At 32.5% G+C, this 16,452-nt stretch overlaps 1 protein-coding gene across 1 annotated transcript; it reads right to left on the bottom strand.

Moving 5' to 3' along the window:
• Nucleotides 1–710: 710 nt before the first annotated feature.
• LOC139495565 (uncharacterized) lies at nucleotides 711–15,700 on the bottom strand. Its single transcript, XM_071283832.1, has 5 exons — nucleotides 15,492–15,700; nucleotides 10,774–11,009; nucleotides 8,525–8,751; nucleotides 6,997–7,177; nucleotides 711–5,784 (listed from the first exon to the last, which is right to left on the bottom strand). Exons 2-5 carry the CDS (start codon nucleotides 10,985–10,987, stop codon nucleotides 2,243–2,245), a joined length of 4,164 nt encoding a protein of 1,387 aa, XP_071139933.1. The 5' UTR covers nucleotides 10,988–11,009; nucleotides 15,492–15,700; the 3' UTR covers nucleotides 711–2,242.
• Between the last annotated feature and the right edge of the window lie 752 nt (nucleotides 15,701–16,452).

The raw sequence follows: 16,452 nt of genomic DNA, 5'->3' as shown, positions 1-16,452 counted from the left end.
ACTGATTTAGAGAGAGACAGACAGACAGACAGACAGACAGACAGACAGACAGACAGACAGACAGACGGATGGAGTGCAAACCTAATTTCCCCTTCGACTTCGCCGGTAGGGGACTAATAAAAAAGTAAGTGTTGAATGGTAAATGTTTAATTTTCTTATCGGAATCATCAATCAAAACCAAATTCCAAACAACTTATTCCATATGATTTCCTTTTATGACAGGTATGGTTTTAAACCAATACCAACCCAGAATACTTCCTCTGCAAACGAAATCCTTCTATCTAGAAGAAGAATGTGTCCGTGGTACACAGATGCCCCGCTCGCACTATCATTTTCTAGGTATTAAAAAGTAGACCGTGAAATTGGGGTCAAAACTCTAATTTGGCATTAAAATCAGAAAGATGATATGATCTTTTATCATAAGGAACATGTATACTAAGTTTCAAGTAGAAAGGAATCAATTTCATCAAAAACTACCTTGACCATAAACTCAATCTGAAGCGGGACAGACGGATGAACAAAAATACGGTTTGATGAACAGACAAATGACGCACAGACCAGAAAAATAATGCCCATAAATGATCCATAAAAAGATTATTGAACCTAAATCTCAAATAAATTTATTAGATGATGCGTTTCCATGCTGAGGATAAATGAAGATAATTTGTTTGTACTTTAGTTCCAAGGCAATACAAAAATGACCCATTAAAAATGTTTTTAAATACATAATGAATACAATAAAAGATAAATATTATATTATTTTACAATATATTAAACACACATATATGTATTTTTATGACATTGTATATATAGACTGTAAAAGATACATTTAAAAAAAGAAATAATTGTTTTAACCAGTGTAAAATATTGTAAAATTCTGCTGTTGTCTGTTATATGGTCGGGTTGTTGTCTCTTTGACACATTCCCCATTTCCATTCTCAATTTTAAAATATATATTAGTATTGATCTCATCTATTTATTATGGTATGAAAAAAGCATGATTGCGCACAAGTTTCATGACATTGCTTTGAAGCAGGCTTTCGAGAATGGAAACGAAATATTGTATAAGTTTCACAATATTTTACTGAGGCAAACTACAGTAAGAGAATAGAAACATAAAAATCAGTATTTTTCTATATATGCAGGGCATAACTCTAGAACAGTAAAAGTGACGCCACCAAATTAAAACCAGATCTGTGTTTAACATTTAAAGTATAACATTCTGTGCCATATCTAGATTTGCAGTAAAATCTTTGTGCATACGATTCATAAAATTTTCATGATTGAAGGCAACCCAAATTTAGAGAACAGATACCTATTTTGGGACATACAGACGGACAAGGGTAAACTTAATTCACCCACAGCTATAGTTGTTCAAACCAGCATATAAGGACAATAACTCCTACAAGGAGTAAACAAACAATTTGGTCATATTGATTTATTGGAAGATTTTGTCATGCAGATCATTTTTACTTGACTCAGTCTCCATCTTTTGTTCATTTCCCTCAGTTTCTCTCCATCTTTTGTTCACACAAGGATAACAGAACATTTTTTCATAATAAGGTAAGTAACAAATAAATTAGTTAGAGATAAAATGATCAACTGAAAATTGATTTGAGGTAGTAAAAATATTACATGTATTATAACAATGTTTGACATGATTTATGAACACAAGTTGAGCAGTGGTTGTCTATATAAAAAAGAAGATGTGGTATGATTGCCAATGAGACAACTATCCTGGCTAGTTTACTTTTATGCTCTAATTGTGTAATTATATTTGATAGTACAACATACCCATTCTAACTGACTGACAATGTCTACTTAACTTAAGTACTGTTATTTCAGAAAATAATGCAAGGTTTTTATTAATGCGAAAAAAAATACAAACTTGGTGATTATTGCAATAATAAGAAAATTCATTTATTTATTATCTGATACAGAGATCTGCATGCAGCTTTTCACAAATCACAATAAAAAAAATCGCTTTTTCATCCATTTTCCAAATATCAATTTAACAATAAAATGCTTTAAGTTCTAAAATTATTGTATCATTTAACATTGTTAGGACTATTCCATTAAAATTTTTGTGGGAAGGGGGGTATTTTTCAGTATGCCTCTATTACCATTATATATGCATCATTATCGTTATCAAAAACATTGCTCTTGGTTGTAGGGATATTTTGACAGTCCATCCTACATACATATAAATGGAATAACCCTTAGATTCCAACTGCATGTAAAATCAGGCAACTTTATTGATTTTGGAATACAAAGAAGTCAACCATCCAAATGTCCTTAACCACTGTTTAAGACGCCCCTGTTTTTCAATCAGCAAGTCAGCAATATCATAATATTTCAATTCTTGAGCTAGTCCTATTGGAGTCTTTCCTTCTATTGTCATTTCATAGTTGGCTCCATTGTCGAGTAATAAAGAGACTATATGTTTATTCCCATTTAGTATAGCTTCCCACAGACACGGGTGTCCTTTCCCATTTGTGGCATTAACATCTGCTTTATTGTGCAACAACAGTTCTACCATCTCTAAGTTTGACATACGTCCTGCAATGATCAAAGCAGAGTTATTGTCAGTAGTTTGTAAGTTCACATTAGCTCCTGCACTAATTAGATACTTAGCAACACTCAAGTTCCCAAGTTCTACTGCCCTAAACAGTGGACTGATGCCGTATTTATTACAAAAATTTACATTTGACCCAGCATCAATGAGGCATTGTATTAATGGAACATCTGCATGTCGACATGCAGCAAGCAGCACTGATTCGTCATCCTGGTCAATTGAATTAATATTTGCCTGATGATCCAGCAAACATTGCATGCAATCCTTTTTACCATAGAAGGCTGCTATCCATAATGCTGTTTGATGTTTACTATTTTTTACCTCAATTTCGGCATCTGAGTTGATTATTAGGACTAATATTTCAGAATGCCCTTGTCTAGCTGCAGACATTATTGGGTAAAGACCTTCTGCTGTTGCCAGATTTGGATCAGCTTTGTTTCTCAATAGAAGTTCAATAAGCTTTGCATCACCATGAATGGTTGCCCTCAAAAGTGGACTAACACCGTCATTTCTGCATAGGTTAACATCAGCATTGTTTTGAAGGAGTTTAGTTGCTATTTGATGTAATCTCCTTTGCACTGCAACAAACAGTGGTGTTCGTCCCCTATAGGTAGGTATATTTACTGAGGCTTTCATTGAGAGAAGATATTTCACCACTTCAATATTTCCTCTTTCAGATGCTTCAAATAAGGCAGTAGCACCCTCGACACCTCTGTAATCTATATCTGCTCCATTTTGTATCAAAACTTTCACTACTTCTAAGTGATTGTACAAAGATGCCATTGAAAGTGGGCTTGGAGGAACGTTGTTTTTGCAAGGAATATTCTTCTCACAGATTGATTTTGAACTTATTGTTTCATGATTGCTGATATTAACGCTAGTTCCATTTTCGATCAACATCTGGATGATATTGACCTGCCCTTTCCCAGCAACTACTGTCAATGGTCTGTACCCATTAGCCATACTATGATTCACATTACATTTTCCTTTAATTAAAAGTCTTGCAATTTCTTCATGACCGTTTTGTAATGCAATGAACAGCGGAGTCTTACCAATTTCTGTTGATATCTCTGTATCAGCATTATGATCCAGTAGAAATTGCACAATTTCTGAACTTCCAATTTTACAAGCTATGAACAATGGCGAGATACCCTTAATTTCAAGCCCAATTTTATCAGCCTCACCTAAACGTTTCTGATGTTTGCATAAGTTAACATCAGCTTTTGATTTATGAAGTAATTTCATAATTTCCAGATGTCCTTCATGACAGGCAACAAACAGCGGAGATGCTCCATTTTTCTTGCATTTATTGACATCTGCACCATTTTGAAGAAGAAGTTTTACAATATCTACATGTCCTCTTTGTGAAGCAATGAAGAGAGGAGTCACATCTTGCTTGTTAACAGAATTAATATGGAACTCCTTTGTAATAAGGAACTCTAATACATCAATCTGACCTGAATAGGCAGCAACCCAAAGAGCAGATTCTCCCGATTCTGTTTTTTGCGGATATATTAGTTTTTTCTCATGCAAAAATTTGACCAGTTTAAGGTTTCCAGTAAAACACACAAATATGAATATCGGATAGTATCTTTTGTCATTTTCATCGTCCTCAGATGCTCCATGTGGATATTTTTCCAAAAGTTTACTCAAAATTTCTGTTTTCCCTTCTAAAACTGCTAATGAGACACACAGGTTATAATTCTGCATAATTTTCTCTTCAGCATATTTTGGAAATTGTCCTAGAATATAGCTAAAAATTCTGTCTAATCCTTGAGCCATTAACCAATGAAAAGTGCTAGTCTCCTCTTGGTAAAGTAAAGAATTCATGTAAGAAAGATGGAACTTTGCTATTTCATCCATGTCTTCAGATGAATTGGTAAGATTCGGAAATGAAACAATTGTAGAATTGCTTCTTTGCAAGAAATTTCCACAAGTTTTTGAATTATCCCCACTTTTCTTCATCATCTTTTCAAGATCATCATCATTCATTCTTTCAAACTGTTTGAGTAGAGCTTCTTCAAAAGATCTATCTTGTATTTGTTTATTGAAAAACACATCTTTAATATTTCCATCCATAATATCTGCAAACATTCTTTTGAAATAGTCATCTTCAAAGGAACTATCAAGAACAATTACATTTTCGTCGTCATTTTTAAGACATCCAAAAAGTCTTACTCTTTCTCTAATAAATGTACATGAGGAGTATTTCAGTAAGCAAAGTCCAACAGTTGGCCCTATTTTTGATGAGAGGAAGTCAAACATCTTGTCATGCAGGCTTCTGAACTTTCCATTGACTTTTCTTACATAAATATTTTCCAAACTTTCAAGTTCTTCCATAATACTTTGCCTTGAAGTGCCTTTTGGCTGACCTACTTTTCCACATATGGCATCAATTTTTTCTTCATCTTTTTTATCTATTTCTAAATCTGACAACATTTTCACAGTCAAATTATCATTAAAAACAACTAAAATTGCTAAGGCACAGTATTTTAGTGACCTTTTGTTCATTTTAAGTCTTTCTAAATCTTTGCTATATTCTTCAAATGGATTTGAAAAGAATGCATCAGGACTGTTTCTCAAAGATTTGTTTTCCCCAAATAATTCACACAAAAGAGGAAAACAATCTTGACTTTCCAAGCTTTCTTGGCTTATCTGGATTTCATCAGCTTCATCATTTTCAACATCATCACCTTCATTTAAAAGATGTCTCTTTAAAATTGCCTTTCTTTCAGACAAACTTAATCTATGATGTGGACTATTAAGATTTACTATACACGGGTCTAAGAATAACATAATTTTAAAGCATTCATCTTGAGAAACAATAAGTCTTGTATTAATAAGAAGTTTCATATCAGTGTTATCAAATAAAACTTTCAAATCATCTTCAAACCTGATCCATTCCTCAATCATAGCAGTATCTGCATAATATTTTCCACAAGCATCATCACACACAAAAACTTGTGATATATTTGGATTATGATATCGGAAAATGTCACCTGGCTGTATAATTGGGAGTATTTTATACCCTATGTTCCTAAGCGTAAGAGCCACATGATGTATGACTGCAGATTTCCCAGCCCCAGAATTCCCTGTTACCAATACACATTGATTCTGCTCAATCCCTGTCCAGATAGCATCATATGAAGCCGTTTCTATAAACTTTTTGTCCTTCTCTTCCCATCGCTGAATTCTCTTGTCAATTCTATCTATAAATTTAAAAAGATACAGTAATAATTTAATTTTGGATGTAACGCGTCTTCTGATTGGCTGACTTTGTTTTGTTTATCATATCATAGACACAATTTAGTCATGTGACCATGACGTCATCAACGTTTTTTCATGATTTACGCCGGTTTAAATGGAATTTAGAATTAAATTATAAGAAATAACTGTATTATTTTGTCTGTCGATTCTAAATAACATAAAAAATGTGGTGCTCACTGTTATATAACCTGCTACACGCATTATTCAGTGTGCACCACATTTTTTATGCTATTTCTTCATAGAATGAAAAAAATATTACAGTCATTCCTTAAAGGGATTAACATGATGCTGTGTTGTTATACATGTTATAGTATGATATTCCCAATTTATATACTTTATAAACAGATTCAAATGTCAAATAAAACAGGAATTCCGTAGTGCTTTCTTGTAGAAAATAAATTCTAATAGCCTCAATTTGTATTAGTCTGTAATTTATGCATCAGAAATGATCAGAGTGAAATAAGGATCCAAGAATTTTTTCCTATTTAATGTCCAAAAATTGTGTAAGGGTTCTGCAGAACCCAGTGTCTTGCCTCCTTTGCAGGCTTAACAAAAATGGGGAAAAAATTATAAAAGCATTTTCCTCTAGGTTCCATATTTTGATTGTAAGAAGTTTGGTAAAAATCTAGGATGGATTATGAATCTTATAAATGTTTTAAAAACTTTTAACTGCAGACTGTATATAAATTATACCAATCTGCTCTATCACCCTCTCAGTTATGTGTTATTTAATTTATTATACTGAATGTCCTATCATTATGGTCTTTTACATATTAATTTTATTTTAAAAGTATTTTCTATGACGTCACGTACATAACAACATTACGGTATTAGAAACAAACAACAAAATATGTTTATTTTGACAGTCAAATAATAAAATTTGAGCCACAACAAGCATTGTATTTAATTACTTGATGCAAATTCTATTCATTGTCCTTTAGATTATCGATTTTCATTGGTCTAGACAAGAGAGTAACATTAGAAAAAATTGTCACCCACTTGTGAAGTGTTGTTTTTATTTTTTAATCTGAAAACACTTTCACAAAATGTTAATTTTGGTCAAAGCTCCTATTGACTTAAATTACGGTGCCAACCCTGTCATACAGTTTTTTTGGAATGTTTTTAATTATAAATCAACATAAGTCATTTCTAACCTTGCTCTGTCCAGGGTACTGTTTTTTCTCGTTCTTCTTTAAGTTCTATTCTCAGCTGTTCTAGTTTTTGATTTGTGTTAAGTACTTCTCTGTAGACTTCTCTGTCAGAACCATCCAAACAAGCTATTCTTAGGTCATTACAATCCTGGTCATATCTACCAAATCCTAATCTACTAATCGCCTGAAGACAAAAACAATATGGAAAACTAGAATGGCTTTTGTGACGACCCAAAAAATCAAACTGGATCTGTATTTTGTGGTCATAAGTATTGTGTATAAGAAAAAAGTAAAATCACAAAAAAACTGAACTTAGAGGAAAATCTAATTGGAAAGTCCATAATCACATGGCAAAATCAAATAACAAAAACGAATTTAATGACATTTGGTAAAGGAAAACTAAAGTTAGAGAACAGAAAAGAAAAATTTAGCAATTTTTTTGTTTGTAAAGGGGCATAAGTCTAGAACGGTTAAAGTGACACCAACAACATTCACACTTAATTTGTGTTTTGTGGTAATAAGCATAGAGTCAGCATAGTGTATAAGTTTCATAATATTTGGTTGAGACAAACTGAAGTAAGAGAACGGAAACCAACTTACGGAATGACCAATGGACAGACAGACAGACGTATGTACAGACGGAGAAGGGTAAAACTTGTATGACTAGTATCTCATTTTGTTGATCTTATCTTGATAACATATTGCGGTTAAGATTTTTCTTTATTTTTTAGTTTTTTGAAGAATTAGCAAAACACATCATCAAAGGTAAATGACTCTAAAAAAGAGTCAGTAGAAAATTTCAGCCATTTGATAAATTGGCAAATCTTGTCTTGCTGATCATTTTGGCTCTTGGCACTTTTTCTAAATCTATTTAAGTTTGGAGAATTCAGCTATGTGTTGACTAATTTGAAGATCTTGCTGATCATTTCTGCAATTAAGGTGTCTCTTTATCATGTTTATCATTGATACTTTCAAGATAAAAAGAAAACCTACCAACCTACATGAACACATTATTCCTACTTCAATCTAACCATTATTTGCTCTTTATCCCTAACATGGCCTGTTTTGCGAGGAAGCAAGATACCAATCTTTCAGTCTTTGGTTTTACTTGGTCAGGGTTCAAACCCATAACCTCCTGTACTAGCTTTACATAGACAATAATAGAGGTAAACATGCTTTGTTTGCACCTGTCCTAAGTCAGGAATCTGATGTTCAGTAGTTGTTTGTTGATGTTGTTCATAAGTGTTTCTAGTTATTTGTTTTTTATATAGATTAGAATGTTGTTTTTCTCTTTTAAATGGTTTAACACTAGTAATGTTTTGCGGCTCTTTATAGCTTGCAGTTCGGTGTGAGCCAAGCCTCCGTGTTGAAGACCGTACCTTGACCTTGTGGTTTGCTGTTATAAATTGTGACTTGGATGGAGAGTTGTCTCATTATCACTCATACCACATCTTCCTATATCTATTCTATTTTCACAAAACAACAGAAACGGTTATATAATGAATCCACAGTATATTATACAACAATGTACCTGAGATAAGTCATTCCATGCTGTGTTAAACTCAATATAATTAAATGTTCCATCAGTGTTATGGGCAATAAGATTTCTGTAATATTTGATTCTGGCCAAATCCGCCCCTTCTGTTGTATCATGATTATTTGGTAGTTGATCAAACCCTGTTCCTGGTTTTCTTATAGCAGGTGTTGCTATGTTTCTGAGCAAACAGATGAGCAAAGTCAAATCAAAGGTACCGGATCCTACAAATATAGATACATTGTAAAACATATACAACCATTTCAAATGTGCAACCGGTTTTTCTAAACATGCTAAATGTCTTCATAAATATAATAATACAGGGGTCTTCGATATACAAAAATGCAAAAATCTACACCCGTGGGGTGAATGTTGGCTACATTCAATGGCCCTTTCGTTTGTTTGACAGCAGAGCTTTCAAAAGTTTATTTCTTTTGGTAAATAAAGCATAGCACAGTTTTGTATTTATATACTCTACTTTGAAGCAGTTGTCCATACATTTGCATCTACAGCCACATGCGCATAATAATCTACTTGGGTCTAAAATAAGCTGTTTATTTATTACTAAGCTGGTTTGGTTAAAGCATTTATCACAGTTTTTAAGAAAGCAGTCTAATTCATGCAGGTATGGTCAGATGGTATACGAGTATTATTCAGAGATTTAAAATCTAGAATAAAATGTTATCAAACATTTTGAAGACCTGTAGTTTTCTAAACGAGTTCTCGGATCCAGACAGACCGAAAAATCCGGATTTTTAATAAAAAAAAATTATATTTTTGTCAACAAGAGTGCACACACTGAAATGTCTCGCCTTCTTTACTAATCATTGATAGTATGTTGATAGTCCTAAATATAAAACTTTATTACAACTGTCACATAAACTTCACATTAACCAAGAAAGCCAAACATTGACCAATAAACCATGAAATTAAGATCAAGGTCAGATGAACCATTTCAGAAAGACATGTACAGCTAACAATTCTTTCATACAACAAATATAGTTGACCTACTGCTTATAGTTTAAGAAAAACAGACCAAAACATTAAAACTTTACACTGATCAATGAACCGTGAAAATGAGGTCAAGGTCAAATAAAACCTGCACAACTAATATATAGATCATAAAATATTTCCATACACCAAATATAGTTAACATATTGCATATAGTATTAGAAAAAAGACCAAAACTCAAAAATTTAAATTTGACCACTGAACCATGAAAATGAGGTCAAGGTCAGATGACACCTGCCAGCTAGACATGTACACCTTACAATCCTTCCATACACCAAATATAGAAGACCTATTGCATATAGTATAAGAAAAACAGACCAAAACACAAAAACTTAACAATAACCACTGAACCATGAAAATGAGGTCAAGGTCAGATGACACCTGCCAGCTAGACATGTACACCTTACAATCCTTCCATATACCAAATATAGAAGACCTATTGCATATAGTATAAGAAAAACAGACCAAAACACAAAAACTTAACAATAACCACTGAACCATGAAAATGAGGTCAAGGTCAGATGACACCTGCCAGTTGGACATGTACACCTTACAATCCTTCCATATACCGAATATACAAGACCTATTGCTTATAGTATCTGAGATATGGACTTGACCACCAAAACTTAACCTTGTTCACTGATCCATGAAATGAGGTCGAGGTCAAGTGAAAACTGTCTGACGGGCATGAGGACCTTGCAACGTACGCACATACCAAATATAGTTATCCTATTACTTATAATAAGACAGAATTCAACATTACAAAAAATTTTAACTTTTTTTTCAAGTAGTCACTGAACCATGAAAATGAGGTCAAGGACATTGGACATGTGACTGACAGAAACTTCGTAACATGACGCATCAATATACAAAGTATGAAGCATCCAGGACTTCCACCTTCTAAAATATAAAGTTTTTAAGAAGTTAGCTAACACCGCCGCCGCCGCCGCCGTAGCCGCCGCCGTAGCCGCCGCCGCCGGATCACTATCCCTATGTCGAGCTTTCTGCAACAAAAGTTGCAGGCTCGACAATAAAATGTTAAGGGTCGGCATCAAATCGGAGGTAGGGTCGGGAAACCGGAAACACACTATTTATTTATTTTGGCCACATCGATAAATTTCTGGAAATGCTCATGGATAGGATGTGTAAAATGTTATGATGTATGCACTATATTTTGTGTATCAAAAAAGGTAGTGATAAGTCATGGAACATTTAGACATTTGTTGATATCTTACCCTTATTGGCTGGATACAACAGATCCCATTGTGCAAGGTTGATAATTTTCTTGGCATTCAAAATTTTCAACTTAGAGAATTTTCTTTGTAAGATATTCGTCAGATCTGTTGGAGGAAATTTGTTATCAAACAAAACTCTGACAGCCTTAGGTGACAACTTGATTACAAGGATGGTAAGCCGCAGGAAGTTGGTTTCTTCTTCTGTCAGTGACATGACAATAATACATCCAGTGTAACTGAAAGAAAATTGTAAAGGTTAAGAACACAATGACATGACACAGAAATTTATCATATTGTTTAAGGTAGTCCGAGATTACTCTGCTGTCCAACGACTGTTCTGCCAGACAAGCTGGGGCCATGGGACATCAGAGCTCATCCCATATCAAAAAGTGGATATTTGACAATCCAAAATAGATGAGCTGCTTCGTCGCTTCTGATGCCAACGGACGGCCTCTGAATTATATAAATCAGTTATCAATTTGTTCATTTTTCATTTTTCTCTTCATTTATGTAATTTTCACCTACCTGCCACCCTTTATTTTCTCATATTTAGACAGTTTTCACAGTGACCAACTGATTCTAGCATTTTGACTTTCATTTTGAAAGATTGTCATGTTATCACGAGAAAAAAGCTCTGACGTCCCACCATTGCCCACGGCCCCAGCTTGTCTGGCAAAACAGCTATTGAACATCAGAGTAATCTCTGACTATGTTTAAGGATATATTGTACATGGCTAAGTATTCAGTAAAGTGCTGTTTCAATGAGTGTCCCAGAAAAATGCATTTTTTTCATATTTTAAATTATTTTGAGTTTTAATGCAGGTAGCTAATCAATTCACTGTATGATGAAGAGATAATATAAACAGTCTCATATGAAAAGTTTATTGTTCAATAAAGTATTTTACAAATGAAGTGTTGAATTCCCTATTTTTTGCATGCTTATTTTGTGACATGGTCGAATGACCCAAAATCAAAATTGTTTTATAAACCTTTTTTTATGAATGTCAACTAGGTAAAAAGGATTTTCAGGTAATACAATAGGTTTGTCAAGGTTTAGGGCATTAAAACATGAAAAATCTTCGAAAACAAAGGATTAAAAACAATTTTAAATGGTCACGTTGTCGGACTAACATTTTCTGTCTTCTTCCTAAGTGAAAATGAAATATAAGTTATGTAACAATAGAGGGCAATTAAATGCACAAAATATCTTGAGGCTTGAGCTTATTAACTAAAATGTGATAATTCATCATGAAGGTACAGCAGAAAGTTTTATTTTTTTCAGGAATTGTCATTAAAGTTTACTCTTGAAAAATCTGTCCAACCGTTACGGGCGAACATTTCAATTTTCATTTGCAAGTTGCCAACTCAGTTTAAGTTTTTTTTAATGTTTATGACAACAAATTTTACTACAATCGCGATGTGCATACGGTATTGCTGTCAACTGTTCCTTTTTACTTGAGGTCAACGACATTGAAGGGGTGAACACTCTTTCTGTCCAACCAAGAGATGGAAGTTACATCCAACATTTGTCCAAAAAAATGTTACGTCCAACATCCAAGATATTCTCTAAAATGGCTACCACAAGTCACAGAATCAATTTCGCTTCTACTTTGACAATTACTTAACCTTAAATACTACCATATAAATGAAAAATAAAGAGGTTTTAAACTGTTGACAGTCTAAATTTGACATAATTTGAAAATTAGGACGTAACAAGAGTCCATTAATTTTCTGTTGGACGAACCGTAGGACAAAATCTTCTAATGTCGGACGTAACAGCTTTTTAAAAGTAAAAAGAACATTGTTAACAACTAACAAGTCCACATAAACTAAAAAATAGTTCTCAGACCCTTCCTAGTCTCTTCTTAAGAGGTGCTCATTTTTAAATTCCCATTAGGATCAGTAAATTAATGAATTCTGTCCTATGTTTGTCCGACAGGGAATATAATCTGTCCTATGTTTGTCCTACAGTTTTTTATGGTTTTGTTTTATCCATTTATTTAATAATGAACCATTTTACCTCTTGCTGAGGAACACCAGCTGTAAATATTAGTATAAACAGCATAGTTTTGATTTTGTTTTTGACTTTCAATGATGCAAATGGAACAAATTCTCATCCAAAAATGTCCCCGTTTGTCCGACATATTTTAAGATTTTTCCAACTTATAAGTTAGTTTTTGAAAAATTTAACAAAGTGATATACTTTAATTGAAGATCTTAAGAACTGTCAGAGAAAAATTGATATATTTATTAACTAGGCCTTCATATAAAAGGAAAATATTCAATTTTTCAATGTCCTGTTACGTCCAACATAACCTCTCTCCAACATGCTATTTATGTCTAATTTTATGTTTTCTGACTAAATAACTATCTTTTTACATGTAAAACCCTAAACTAGAATCATTCTCCTTTCAGAAAATCATGTTATTAAGATTGAAACAGCTACTTTTAAAATCATACATTTTGTCACACACTAACAACACTATACTGAATACTTAGCCACATATAAGATTTTGAATTTGCCTCCTCATAATGGTTAAATCAGGCTTAAATTAAAATATTGTTTGTTTGCCCTTTACCGACCGACCCTATCAATTCGTTCCGCCTGAAAATCTTTTATTTGCATTTACCAGCAAGATTTTATTTTATTTTATATTTTCGTTCCTACCAAAAATCTTATATTTGTATTTCCCGCTCAAAACTTTTTTTACCGGAATCCTCGGGTTTTATCTTTACGTATAAGGTCCAGTCCGTTTGGTATCACCTGAGCGTTTGACATGAACACTTCCATTTGAAGTTTCAAAGCATTTGTTTGAAATCGATGTTGAACGCTTTCTGAAATCATGATATGAAGTACGTTACTCTGTACCTTGGGTTCATTTACAAAAAAGTTTGTTTGATACAAAAGTATTAACGTGTGTACAAACTAATTTGTAAACGGACGTTGTATTCTATGTAGGGATGGCCTTTTGTGATCCGCATATCAGAATGATTATGTTAACGATGCCGCTAAATTATTTATATCTGACATGAACCAAAAGTGACAAAACCCTGTAAAGTGGAGAATATCTGGCAGTAAAATCGCCAAGTTTTCCATACAGATCATTTATAAATGTGATGCAAAATACGTGACAATTGAGTTTTAAGTCTTATAGCATTTTTATTGGGAAAAAAGGCACACACGAAATTTGTAACACTCTATGGACTTTTTCTACTAGTAATATATGTCTGCCCGGACATTATCTTACCAGTACAAAGTTATCTCTTATATATTTTTTTTCAAAACTAATAGTCCCAGCGGAAAACTTATTTGCAAAAACAAAACGGACAAAAAAATGACATTATGCAGATTTTGTATCTATAAAATAAAATATTTTACCTACCTGCCTACCCATGACAAATAATATACCGAGCCAAGTTATTTTTTTGGGGAAAAAAATAAAATATTTTATCTACCTACCTACCCTGGTTCAAAACACAGGGTCGGAAAAGGGCAAACAAACAATATTTTAATTTAGGCCTCAAGAAGATATCGTGAAAACAAATGAAATTTTTTTTTTTAATTTTAAGTCATCCATTACATGCATTATAATCATATGATGATTATACTTATGCAAACATTGAATGCTCACCTTTAATTTGATGGCAGTGTCTGCGAGTACCCGCATAGTCAATTTGCCTTTTGTAGGCTACTCATACCCGCATCCGGTTTTACATTATGTATAATAAAATATGGTATTGGATTGGGAATGAAACATCAAGTAAAATTGGAATTTGTCGCAAATTGTGAATTAATTTGATTAAAACTACACTCAGAAGTTATTTAATATTTACATATGGGTAAGTGAACAGTTTTTCTTAGTTAATAAATATTCTTAAAATGGAAGAGAGTGACAAACATGTGGAGAAGAAATTTCAAAGTTATCATGAATTGGAACAATTTCTTCAAAACTATCACATTGTATCAGTCGATTAATTTTATACAATTGTATAAGAGAAACTCAGAGCATTAATTAAGTATTAATTTTTATCATTTTTTTTTTACAAGGACTGTACATGTGCAGTTTCAATTTCCGTCAGTGTCAGTGCATTTAATTTGCAAAGTTTATTATGTATTATTATCTAAAAAATTTAATTTGAAAATAATATTTTTCATACTCTTCACTCGTTCTACAGGAAATCGCCATATTATCCTTAATTTTGATTTATACTTCATTTTTCATTCATGATCTGATTGCATTTTATTTAAAAACTGGATGTGGGTAAGCGTAGGCTATAATGAATGGCAATTTGAATATTCATACCTGATGCGGGTACGCGCAGACACTGCCTAATTTGATCAGTCACAGCAAACCAATTTATTAATTTTCATTCTTACTTCTTAATTAGATGTACATGTGCTGAATTTTAAATAATGTATAAAAGGTACCTGATTGATTATTTCATTGACCACTGATTTTGCATGTTTCCTAATTTAACACCATGTTGTAATCACATTGCCAAATTTATAAAAAATAAATAAATACAAGGTGCCAATTTGATTAGATGCCCATTTAATCAGGTGCAGCTTATACTTTTTTAATATGTTCTCAATAGACCAATCGTACATTAGTCCTTACAAAAAAATGTACAAATGTATGTTGACATAAACTATTTTAAATACGATTTGCTCTAAAAGATTCTTTCAAATGACATATTTTTTAACTATAATTTCGTACACATATATAACTTTTAAATTCTTGACACTGTTAAACCATATATATTCACTGATATCCGCATTGAACTGTTGAAAAAAGAAGCAATGCCCCAAGTTTTGTTAAAAAATATCTCATTTTCCCTTTTCTGGTTCTTGTGCATAATTGGAAAGCTACATGAACAATGGATAATTTCTGGAAACCAGTGTTGACAGAAAGTAAAACTAAAAAAAAAGACGGACAGAACTGTTTATCCGAAATTTATTGTTTTACCAGTATTAAAAAGATAAACATAACACATTAATAAATCTCAATTTTTATTTGTCCATTTTTTTCTTTTCTGTAAACTTTTTAATGATTAATTATTGGTTGATATTTTGACAATTTACTGGCATTAAATTAAAACTGTTAATAATGAAATCATTACAGTGTGTACTGGCTGGTCATTATCGCGTATGATACGATTTTGACACGCCTACATAGCTTATAAATATTCATGATTTTAAAGATAAGAACAGCACGTGTAGCCATAAACTGAGGGAGTTGTAGATTTGTAGCATAACTGTACATATGTAGTTTTGAAAATATAGAATAGATACAAAAATATGCGTTTTTAATATTAGTATCCGAGCAAGTAAAACACGGATCTATCAAATGAGGCGTTGAAATAAAAAAAAAAAAAGATTGGTAAAAAGTGTAAAAAACAGAAAGAAAAAAATATCTATAAAAAATAAAGAATACGTAATTAAATGATTTAAATTTTATTTAGAGTTGGGCATGATATGTACAATTCAACAAGGTAAACATGAGCTCTGTAGAACTCTTAACCGACTTGATATTCTAAACAAATAACAAATTATAAGCACTACACATACAAATAAAACACATGCATAATATAATAGCTAAGCAAACATGCCTATAAATCAAAGCAAGCAGGCTAAAAAGAAAGGAAATGCAAATTTTGGGTTAACTGGCACAAAGACAA

Source organism: Mytilus edulis, chromosome 11 (genome assembly GCF_963676685.1).
Source record: "Mytilus edulis chromosome 11, xbMytEdul2.2, whole genome shotgun sequence".
In the NCBI taxonomy this organism is placed as follows: Eukaryota; Metazoa; Mollusca; class Bivalvia; order Mytilida; family Mytilidae; genus Mytilus; species Mytilus edulis.
Note: the sequence above shows the minus strand (reverse complement) of the source record. Positions and strands in the feature narration are given on the sequence as shown.

Bases quoted from the DNA above. Each gene is read 5' to 3' on its own strand.
- LOC139495565 (XM_071283832.1), bottom strand. From the start codon at position 10,987: ATGTCACTGACAGAAGAAGAAACCAACTTCCTGCGGCTTACCATCCTT. The intron at 7,178-8,524 runs GTACATTGTTGT...TTTTGTCTTCAG, and splicing joins CATGGAATGACTTATCTCAG to GCGATTAGTAGATTAGGATT. The intron at 5,785-6,996 runs GTTAGAAATGAC...TTAAATTTATAG, and splicing joins AGTACCCTGGACAGAGCAAG to ATAGAATTGACAAGAGAATT.